At 38.0% G+C, this 12,023-nt stretch overlaps 1 protein-coding gene across 1 annotated transcript; it reads left to right on the top strand.

Annotated features, from left to right (window-relative positions):
* Window positions 1–2,449: 2,449 nt before the first annotated feature.
* Window positions 2,450–7,105, top strand: ERCC6L (excision repair cross-complementing rodent repair deficiency, complementation group 6-like). The gene is made up of 2 exons (XM_006896008.1): window positions 2,450–2,460; window positions 3,439–7,105. The coding sequence occupies exons 1-2, from the start codon at window positions 2,450–2,452 to the stop codon at window positions 7,103–7,105; spliced, it is 3,678 nt and encodes a 1,225-aa protein (XP_006896070.1).
* Window positions 7,106–12,023: the final 4,918 nt, after the last annotated feature.

Raw genomic sequence — 12,023 nt, 5'->3', positions numbered from 1 at the left:
TCATCCCCACCATCCCAATCACAGAATCGATCCATCCCATCAAGGGTCTTCCTCTCCTTCCACTCTCCGAAACATGATGTCCCTCTCCAAGGACCAGTCCCTCCTTGCAACATGCCCAAAGTATGTCAGACGAAGCTTCAGAATCCTTGACTCCAAGGAGCAGTCTGGCTTCACGCTCTCCAGGACAAACCTGTTTGTTCTCCTAGCAGTCCACGGTATTATATTCAACACTCTTCACCACCAGCACAGCTCAAAGGCATCAATTCTATCATCCCTAGTCACTGTCCAACTCTCTGATGCATAGCACGTAATCGTGAAGACTATAGCCTGGATCAGGCGCACCTTAGTCTCCAGCCTGATGTCGTTACTCTTCAGTACTCTTGAGAGGTCCCTCACAGCTGACTTTCCCAATGTCTCTTGATTTCCTGGCTGCTGTTACCAAGAGTGTTGACTGTGGAACCAAGTAAACTAAAACTGTTAACTATCTCAATCTCTTCACCATCCATACTGATCCTGCCAATTGGTGATGTCAAATGGATCCTCACTGAAAGTAAGGAATACCAGAAGAATGTCTATTTGTGCGTTTGACTGTGTGCATCATGACAAGTTGTGGCTGACATTGAGAAAAGTGGGAATCCCAGAGCACTTGATTGTGCTCATTCGGAACCTATACCTGAGTCAGGGGAGCACTGCATGGTTTGGATTGGGAAGGGAGTACGTCAGGGCTGTATTCTATCTCCATACCTGTTCATTATGTATGTTGAGCAAATTATCTGAGAAGCTGGATTCTATGAAGAGAAATGTGGCATTAGGATTTGAGGAAGACTCACCTGCATTATGCAGATGATACAACCATACTTGCTCAAAGTGAGGAGGACTTGAAGCACTTGTTGCAGAAGATCAAAGAATGCAGCCTTCAGTAAGGATTGTCTCAATATCAAGAAAACAAAGATTCTTACCATTGGACCAATAGGCAGTGTCATAATGGATGGACAGGAGATTGAAATGGTCAACAGCTTCATCTTGCTTGGATCCACAGTTAACACCCTTGGTATGAGCAGTCAGGAAATGCACAATGCACTGGGAAAATCTGCAGTTAGGAACCTTTCCAAATTATTGAGGAGTAGTGATGTCAGTTTGAGGACTAAGGTATGTCTCATTCAGGCCATAGTCTTTCCAGTTACAAGCTATGAATCTGGACAGTGGATAAGGATAACAGAAAAGACCTGGACAGAGCATAAGGATGACAGAAAAGAATTGACACCTTTGAGCTATGGTATTGGAGAAGAGCACTGAACATCCCATGGATGGCCAAGAGAACAAACAGATGTGTCTTGGGGAAGGTGCAGCTGGAGTGCTCTTTTGAGGCAAGAATGACGAGGCTTCACTTCACATACTTTGGACATGTTGCTAGGAGGTGCTATACCTTGGAGAGGGACACGATGTTGGGAAGGGCGGAGAGTCAGTGAAGGAGAGAACACCTTCAACCATGTAGATTGATACAGTGACTGCTGCAATGAGCTCTTGTGTGTCAGGCAATGTGAGGATGATGCAGGATAGAACAGGGTTCAGAACTTTTGTTCATAGGGTCACTATGAGTTGTACGTGACTAGACGGCACCTAACAACACAAATATATACATAATAAAAAATGCACACTCAGGAAATGTCCTGTTATAACTCAGTGACAATCTTTTTTTTTCAAATGGATATCCAGTAGAAAAGAGTATTCTTTTACTACTGAATTGTCTTGGCATCTTTCCCAAAGATCACTTAATCTCAAAAGACTGAATTTTAAGCACAGGTTTGACACAATTACTTCTTTTTTTGGCTAAAGGTGAGTTTTTATTCTAGGTTTGAAGAATGGTTTAAGGCCAGTCTTGGAGTTTACACCAGCATATCAGACCAAAGAGCCAGTTTTTTTATATATTTACCAGTTCACTACTAGAAAATACAAATGTTTTGGAAATTAGACTATATTATTCTAAGTAACCCTTTGGTTAAAGAAGGAAATATAAAGTCATTTGAGCTGGATGATAATGAAAACACAGCAAATAAAAATTTGTGAGATGAACTAAGTCAGTGTACATATGGAAACGTACGAGTGTTAAATGCTCATATTACAAAATAAGATCTAAAAAGTGTAAAATCAAATTCCATAAGCATCTACCCAAGAATCTATTTCAAGAGCCAATTAAACTGGAAGTAGAAGGAAATGATCAAGTTTTGCAGACATTAAAACAAGGAAAAATTATGAACAAATGCTAATATAGCAATTTAGATTAAAAGACATAATTACTTTTACTATTATTTTATAACATGAGCACTGGCTACTCTGTAGACTGTATTAGAAGAGGCCAAGACTAGAGTTAAGGAGACTATTGGGTAGGAAGTTGCAATTATATAGGTCACATATACTGGTAACTTGGGCCACAGTCGTAGCAGTGGAGATGGAGAGGAGGTTAGTTAAAATATACTTGGGAAATAAAATTAGTAGAACTTGGTGACTGCTTGTGTATTTGTTAATAAAAAGAGGGGAATGATCAAAGATGAGTTAAATTTTGAGGGTTTTTAAAATGTTTTAATTTTTATTATTTTTTGTGCATGTACCATCAAATCAGATCTGACTGGTACAGGAAGAGATTGTCCCTCCTTCTCCAGCAGAGCATCTGGTGGTTTCAAACCGTGCACCTCTGGGATTGCAGTGCAGCTTCTTGCCACTAGGCCACCAGAGCTCCAAATTTTGAGTTTTAATGAAGGATAATGTTCATGTTTCTAATTTGGGTGATTATGTAGTCATGTCATTTATTACCAGAGTGTGAGAAACTTTTTAGGGAGGATAATGAATTTACTTTGGAGCAAATGTAATTTGAGATTACATATGACATTTTTGGGCAGTAGGCAGTTGAAATATCTAGAAAAGAACTTGGGCAAAAGCTCTGGATTAGAGAGAATGAATGTGAATCATCAGCATATAGATGGGAGTAGAAACTCTGTAAAAGCTCAAGAAGAGATTATAAAGAGTGACAAGAGGGCCCAGGAAGATAAATAGTCCATAGGCATTCAGTGGAAAGAGGGAGTGACTAATAATGTCACATTCTTCAGGAAGGTCCAGAAAAATAGTCTGAGAAGTGTCCATCTTTTCTTTGCCCACACACATAGTTTTATTTGTTTTACGTATCATTCCATACTTTTGTACATTGTTTTCCTTAACTAGTACCTGAAGGTGTAGCTGGTAGTGTCTGTTGGATATTTGTGTCTTCAGTTGACACCAGCTTTCATCTTTTATCTTCTAATATTTCTCATCCTGGATTGAGGATATTAAAAGCTTATTAATTATATTTTGTATTCCAAAATGGACTTTAAGTGGTTCTTGGGATGAATATTTAATCTTTTTCCTTTCTTTCTAATTGTATTTTCTTTTAAACTTTTTTTACAGGTATGTGAAAGAGGCCAAAGAAGCTGTTAAGAATGGAGATCTAGATGAAGCATTTAAACTTTTCAATTTGGCAAAGGATATTTTTCCCAATAAAAAGGTGATGAGTAGAATAAAGAAAATACAGGAAGCTTTGGAAGAGTTGGCAGAACATGGAGACGATGAATTCACAGATGTGTGCAGTTGTGGCCTCCTGCTTTATCGAGAACTGCATGACCAACTATTTGAGCACCAGAAGGAAGGTGTAGCTTTCCTCTATAGTTTATATAGGGAAGGAAGAAGAGGTGGTATTTTGGCAGATGATATGGGATTAGGGAAGACTGTTCAAGTCATTGCTTTCCTTTCTGGTATGTTTGATGCCGCACTTGTGAATCATGTGATGCTGATCATGCCAACCAATCTCATAAGCATGTGGGTAAAAGAATTTGTCAAGTGGACTCCAGGAATGAGAGTCAAAGCTTTTCACGGTCCTAGTAAGGACGAACGTACCAGAAATCTCAATTTGATTCAGCGAAGGAAAGGTGTCATTATTACTACATACCAAATGTTAATTAATAATTGGCAGCAGCTTTCAAATTTTAATGACCAAGAGTTTGTGTGGGACTATGTTATCCTTGATGAAGCACACAAAATAAAAACTTCATCTACTAAGTCAGCAATAAGTGCTCGTGCTATCCCTGCAAAGAATCGTATCCTCCTCACAGGGACACCAATACAGAATAATTTACAAGAATTGTGGTCCCTATTTGATTTTGCTTGTCAGGGGTCCCTACTAGGGACATTAAGAACCTTTAAAATGGAGTATGAAAATCCCATAACTAAAGCAAGAGAGAAGGATGCTACCACAGAGGAAAAAGCCCTGGGATTTAAAATATCAGAAAACTTAATGACAATCATAAAGCCCTATTTTCTCAGGAGGACTAAAGAAGAGGTACAGAAAAAAGTGTCAAAAAACCAAGATATCAAACTTGGTGAAATGAATCCAAATGTTGATGCCATTTGCCAAATGCCTTCACTTTCCAGGAAAAATGACTTAATTATCTGGATACGTCTTGCACCACTACAAGAAGAAATATACAGGAAATTTGTGTTACTGGACCATATCAAAGAGTTGTTGATGGAGACACGCTCACCTTTGGCTGAGCTAGGTGTCTTAAAGAAGTTGTGTGATCATCCTAGGCTGCTGTCTGCACGGGCTTGTTGTTTGCTGAATCTACAGAGGCCCAAATTCTCTTTTCAAAATGAAAAGAATAGGGAAGAGTTTTCAGATATGAGCCATATTAATCAAGTAACTGATGATACATTGATGGAAGAATCTGGAAAAATGATCTTCCTAATGGACCTTCTTAAAAGACTACGAGATGAAGGGCATCAAACTCTGGTCTTTTCTCAATCAAGACAAATTCTAAACTTCATTGAACATCTCTTAAAGAATAAGCATTTTAAGACACTGCGAATTGATGGAACAATTACTCATCTTTTGGAGCGAGAAAAAAGAATTAACTTATTCCAGCAAAATAAAGATTACTCTGTTTTTCTGCTTACTACTCAAGTTGGTGGTGTTGGTTTAACATTGACTGCAGCAACTAGAGTGGTCATTTTTGATCCTAGCTGGAACCCTGCGATTGATGCTCAAGCTGTGGATAGGGTTTACCGAATTGGACAAAAAGACAATGTTGTGGTTTATAGGCTAATCACTTGTGGGACCGTGGAGGAAAAAATATACAGAAGACAAGTTTTCAAAGACTCATTAATAAGACAAACTACTGGTGATAAGAAGAATCCTTTCAGATATTTTAGTAAACAAGAATTAAGAGAGCTCTTTACAATAGAGGATTTTCAAAGCTCTGCAACCCAGCTACAGCTTCAGTCTTTGCATGCGGCCCAAAGAAGATCTGATAAAAAACTGGATGAACATATTGCCTACCTGCACACTTTGGGAATAGCTGGAATCTCAGACCATGATTTAATATACACACATGATCTATCTGTCAAAGAAGAGTTTGATGTGACAGAAGACTCTCAATATATCCAACATAGAGTTCAAAAAGCTCAATTCCTTGTTGAATTAGAGTCTCAAAATACACAGCACCAAAGGGAAAGACAAAAGACAGTAAGTGAAGGGGCCTGGCTGACAGAACCTGTGTTTACTTCTCAAGTAAAGAAGAAATGCCCTAAGTTGAATAAATCACCGTTTCAGCCTTTGCCACTCATAACTAATCCTCATAGCCAGGAAGAAGATGTAATCATTAATGATCTGACTGAAGATCTAGCAAGTGTAATCATTGATGATCTAGCTAAACAGAGTGAGAAACAAGACCTCTCCGATATAAATATTTCTGTCCTACAAGATGGTAGGGACACATATGAAAAGAAATTTGATCCCAAGTTTGTAGCTACTTCACCCAGAGGGTGTGGAACTATACAAGATACTGGCACTGAATCTTTACTAGATATAGCCAAAAGCTTTATATATGACAGTGAGGCTTTTAAAAAGGAAGCATTGCAAGAGAACCCTCTGGGAAGTTTTAATTATTTGCTTAACAAATCAATCAGAGCTGATCCTGACCCAGACCTAGATATACTGAAGGATGGTGAAATTCTCCATCACTGTAATCTATGGCCCATCAATTCTCTAACAAATAAAAATGGAGAATTGACTACATCCATTATTGAAATAGCTGACAACTTGTCAGCATGTGATAGTGCTCAGCAGGGTGATCAAGCAAACGATAGCAAATCAGAAGAGGAACCTTTAACATCTTCACCACAGTATGCATGTGATTTCAAACTTTTCTTGGAAGATTCAACAGATAATGGCCACAATCTTTTCAGTCAGTCTTTGAAGCAAGTTGAGAAAGAAAAATGTTTGTGTAGTTCTTCAGCTAGTTCTAGCACAGAGTTTGTGCTTAACAAATCATGTTGTCTCAGTTTGGATTCTTCTGAAAAGGATGATGAAATAGAACTAGATAATATGAAAATTAGGAGTCAATCTAGGAGGATTGTTTCAGATAGTGAAGATGAGTATAATTCTTTTAAAAGTATTTCAGGCATAAATCTATTCAATACATCTCCCTTTCCCTTCTCTCCTGTGAAACAGTTTGATGCTTCAACTCCCAATGACATCAATCCACCTCAAAGCTGCTTTTCACCTAAAACAGATAATAGTAAAAACAAGACTATGAACTCTAGACGATCTCTGGCATCTAGGAAGTCTCTTATTAATGTGCTTTTAGAACATGTGAAGGATATGGAGGAAACACTTGACAGTAGTGAAGCAAATGGTATTGATGATTATCTGGAAGGAGTAGATGAAAACAGTAGAAAAACCTCAGACTACATAGAAGAGGATCCTTACAAAGAAAAGTTAAATTCAGAAAATAAGTCCAGCTGGTTAACTACATGTAAACCTGGTACTCTAGGTCAGGAAAGCTCTACTGGTGATCCTGAACCTTTGTCTGGTAAACAGTTGGTTGATTTTCCTCAGGATAAGGCAATGGAGACTGTGACTGAATATGAGACTCTTGTAATGCGTGGAAGAGAACTAAAAGAGTGTGGCAAAGTACAAGAAGCCCTAAACTGCTTAGTTAAAGCACTTGACATAAAAAGTGCAGATCCTGAAGTCATGCTTATGACTTTAAGTTTGTATAAGCAACTTAATAAAGCTTAAGAATATGACTAGTTTACTCCATTTTAAAGTTAAATTGAGTATGAAGTAATCTGTGTTTCCTAATTGGATTCTTTAGGAGCATTGTTAAGGTGAAAGAGAACTCAGAACAAATTTTTGTTTGTAACTCTTTTAAAAATGATGTCTTTATACATTCTCCCCCCAGAATATTTTGGTATTCTGAGCACAAATTTTTTCCCCACTCATATATGCTTACATTTTTCTTTTAGGCATAGCAGAACTATGCTAGAAAGGTTTTAAAAGTTTGCACTGAAACAAACAAAAGAAACCTCATTGTCATTAAGACAGGTTTTCAGAGTCTGTAAATCAAATACCAGGAGATTGTTCATCTTTCTGTGAAAGAGCAGCTAGCTAGACAATTCAAACCATCCACCTTTGGGTTGTTAGCGTAACACTTTAACCCAATAACCATTGCTTCCTATATTAGAAAAAAATGTAAAGGTTAAGAACTTTAAAATTTATTTTCATTTAATCATTCACATAAATTGTTTTATAAAATTATTTACAATTGATAATGCTTATCACCACATCTCATCATACCGTTATTGCACCTTGTTTATTCCTGCTGCTCAAATATTTTTCCCCTTCCCTTTTCTTCCCCCACTTCTTCTTTTCCCCCTCCCAATTTGGACATTTAAACATAACTTGTTCCAAGTTGCTAATTGCAAAAGCTATATTGTCCGTTTGTCCATTCTTCCCAGGTCTGTCTTCATGATCCTTTACAATGCTCCTTCTCTGTGCATTTTATCTCTGTTCTCCCATTCTCCTATCTGCCCCCTGTCCTCCAGAGTTTCCCACCAATTTTAACAGTTCTTGTCTTATACAATATTTGTCTTCCTCTAGACTCATCCATGTTGTGTAATATTTTACACATTCTTTAATGCTCCATAGTATTCCATCAGGTAAATGTACCACAATTTCTATATTGTTGACGGGTATTTGGGCTGTTTCCATCTTACTATTGTGAATAATGCTGTGATAAACATAGTTACTAGGTGCCTTCAAATCAAGCACAACCCTGTGAACAAAAGATCTGATAGAACCCTGTTCTATCTTATGCCATCCACACACTTCCTGACACACAAGAGCCCACTGCAGCAATCTTTGGTAATTGGAGAGCTTGGTAGACAATGACTTTTTGCTTAAACATTTTCTTTTTAAACCTGTTCTTCAACTTGTTTGGTAGCAAAGTTACAAAGTAAAAAAGTTACATTTTAAATTTAAGCTGATACATTTTATGTTTTTAGCTAAATTTACAATATTATTTATTTCCATTCAAAAGACAACACTTTTACACTTTCCATTATTCCAGGGGTGATCACTATCTCAATAAGGGGGTTTTGGTTTATAAAAAAGATGTTTTGGGTCATAATATTGCCTAAATTCATCATTCCAATCTCATGTTTCATGATTTATTCTACCACTTATACCTTTCATAACATCTTCCCTCTGGTCACTTTCAAACCTTTTGAAAAACATATCCCAAAAACCATCAGGGTGTTTTGCATTAAATTAATCATATTTTCCAGTATATGGAAGAGGTTTATCTGTAGGCTCTGGAATTCTGTAAGGGCCTCTCCCAATAGGGGGCTGCCACAAACAACCATTACCTAACAGATAAACAATTCTTCCACCTGGTGTTCTCATGGTGGGGGGCAAGGGTTTGGGTTTTTCCTTTGAAGGAGTTCTTATAAGCCCTAGAAATCTAGGAGTCTCTGGAGTGGTCATCTCTAGGATTTCTACCATTAATTCTTTTTGTTATAATGCATCATATTGTTCTTGAGAAGTTTTAGTAATGCTAAAAGAACCGGAGGTAATGTTTGCGTATCAAGGTCGTCACCTCCATTTAGTTCTTTCTGGGAACATTTAACAAACTTTTAGTAGGAACACTTTATGTAAAGAACACAGCCCTTTTCCCCTGTCCCACATAGAAAACACAAAGAGACAATAGAAGAGAAATTACAGAAAGGCCAAGAACAATCATGGAGAAAGCACACGTTCTGAGAGGCTGACTTCCTTGAAGTTTTCGCCTCAGTCGGGTGATTTTGTCACGCAGACTCCCTTGGAGTTGGTGTGGCACAAAACGACAAATTTTTAAGTGAAGTATTTCACATGGGTATGTCAAAGTGCACAGACCACAGTAACCAGAAACAACAGAAAAAGAAACATGGCTAAAGTAAAACCTGACACTTAATGTGAATGGACCAACTGCACCAATTAAGAGAAAAAGTAGCTGAATGGATTAAAAAAAAAAGCAAAGCCCATCAGTATGTTGCCTACAAGAGAAATCTAAAAAACGAAAAGATAAAATAAGGCCCCAGGAATCGATGGGATACCAATTGACATATTTCAGTTAACATGCATCTTTGAATGCACTCACTAGTCTATGCCAGGTAATTTGGAGGTGGCTGGCCAACATTCCCATTTCCAAGAAAAGTGATCCAACTGAATGTGGACATTATTGAACAATATCATTGATATCACATGCAAGCAAAATACTGCTAAAGATCATTAAAAATTATTTGGGAATAGTACTGCTGAAACAGTACATAAATAAGGAACTGCCAGAAGTTCAAGCAGGATTTAGAAGAGGCCATGACACCAGAGATATCACTGGTGATGTCAAATGGATCCTGGCTGAAAGTAAGAAATATCAGAAGAATGTCTATTTGTGCTTTAATTGATTATGCAATGGCATTTGTGGATTGCTACAAGCAAGTTGTGGCTGAAATGGAAAAGAAGGGGAATCACAGAACAATTGATAGTACTCATGCAGAACCTAAACCTGGACCAGAGCAGGGAAGCACTGCATGGTGATAAACATAGGTATACATATATCTCTTTTTGTGTCAGCTATGATTTCTTAGTATATTCATAGCAGTGGAATAGCTGGGTGCACAATCGAGCTCATGTAACCAGGGTCAGAAGAGAGTGGCTCAGTTTATAAGGAAATACAGACACATTTTACAGAACTAAGACAGTAGGACTCATGGTACCTAGGACCAAGAGCCCCGAAACTAGAAAAGTCCTTATTAGAGCTTATCTTCCTGGACCCTTCCATGAGAAACATCTTAAGGAGTTGTTCCCAGCAAAACCAAATTGTTCTGCCCAGGGACATTTTTCGATAAATGTTTCAGCAAGGTCATATGAAAACATTACCAAGATCAATAGGTCGGGTCTGGTTACTTTGTTCCACATCCCTTCACTGATAAGTTACATAGGCCATACATCACAAGCCGTTTGCTGCTTCATGCCCTTCTCCAGATGTGACTCATTTGCTCAGAGCTCTTAGCCAAGTGATCTCCAACAGATACCACTTTTTTTTCATACGACGCATCATGGTCAGGATTGGGAAGGCTTTCTTTGCTGTATGAGACATACTCTGATTTTGCAGAATATACTTAAAAAACATCCAATTAAGACCAATCTGACTAGAAAATTTACACTGTAACTTTTAAAACATGTGACTGGATAAAAATGCTTTCTGTAATGGTTCAGCAAACTCGAGCTGCCCAGGCTGGTATCTTTTTGTGTGAGAACTAATAAAGAATATAATTTTGCAATTAATATCAAAATTACATTGGAAGGGAGCTCTGGTGGCCAAGTGGCAAGAAGCTGCACTGCTGGTTTGACTTTGCCAGATGTTGTGTTGAAGGAAGGGCAGTCTCCTGTGCCAGTCGGGTTTGACTTGATGGTACACACCAAGAAAAAAAAAACTGGGAGTAAAGGCATCCAAAAAGGGTGGTATTTTCTAAATTTGCTCTCCTAGTCAGATTTCCACATTCTGTTGGGTCACTTTTCTTTGGAATGGGACAAATAAAGATCTCTTCCAGTCAGTTGGCCAAGTGGTTGTCCTACAGATTTCTTGGCACAGTTTGGTGAGCACATCTAGGGCAGCATCTGTTATTTGAAATATATCAATTGATATACCATCTATTCCTGGGGCCTTATTTTTTGCCAATTCCTTCAAAGCAGTTTGAACTGCATCATAGGTTCTTCTTGCTCATATGTTGTTTCATGAAATTCTTCTGTGTGCCAATTCTTTTGGTACAGTGACTATATTCTTTCTACCTCCTTTTAATACAACTGGATCATTTCATATTCTGCCCAAAGCATCCTTAAGTATAGCAACTCGAGGTTTGACTTTGTTCTTCAGTTCTTGAGGTTAAAAAATGCTGAGTGAATGTACACCCATGTTGATTGCAGCTTTGTTCACAATAGCAAGCAGTTGGAAACAACCTAAGTGCCCACCAACAAACGAAAGGATAGAGAAGCTGTGGTATATTCACACAATGGAATACTATGCTGCATTGAAAAGCAAGGAACTCATGCAATATTATTCACAATAGGTGACTCTGGAGGACATTATGCTGAGTGAAGTATCTCAGTCACAAAAGGACAACTACTGCATGGTGCCACTGTTGTAAAACAGGACTGACCTTGGGGTTGGGGAGAGACTGAGAAAGATGGGTTCAATAATGTATACTGCATTGAAACAGACGAGGGAGAAAACTGTTTAAAAGGGATATGTGATAAGGTATTTTTGTCATGACAGTAGTCTAGAGCAAAGGCTACATGGTGGAGTGGACCTGGGGGAAGTTTTGTAACACAATGAAAGAATTTTACTTTTCCAAGAGGGTAGTGCTCTGGGGTGGAGGTGGGGAGTTGGGAGGGGAGAAAAGTGCAACAATGAATGAATGGAAATCCAGTCTCTAAATTTTTACTGAAAAAAATTTAGATGAGGAATGCAATGGATTTATAACTGCTCATGTTAATAACACTATATCATGGCATGGAGGAGGAATAGTGGAACTGTATCCACATTTACAGTATTCTTCATACCAAAACCATTTATGAAAAACAGGAACTGCATTGGAACATGTATCTATGGATTGGAAAT

The sequence above is a fragment of the Elephantulus edwardii genome, unplaced genomic scaffold (genome assembly GCF_000299155.1).
Source record: "Elephantulus edwardii isolate Elephantulus edwardi_28Jun2011 unplaced genomic scaffold, EleEdw1.0 scaffold00178, whole genome shotgun sequence".
Taxonomy (NCBI): Eukaryota; Metazoa; Chordata; class Mammalia; order Macroscelidea; family Macroscelididae; genus Elephantulus; species Elephantulus edwardii.
This window is presented reverse-complemented; position numbering and strand designations above follow the sequence as displayed.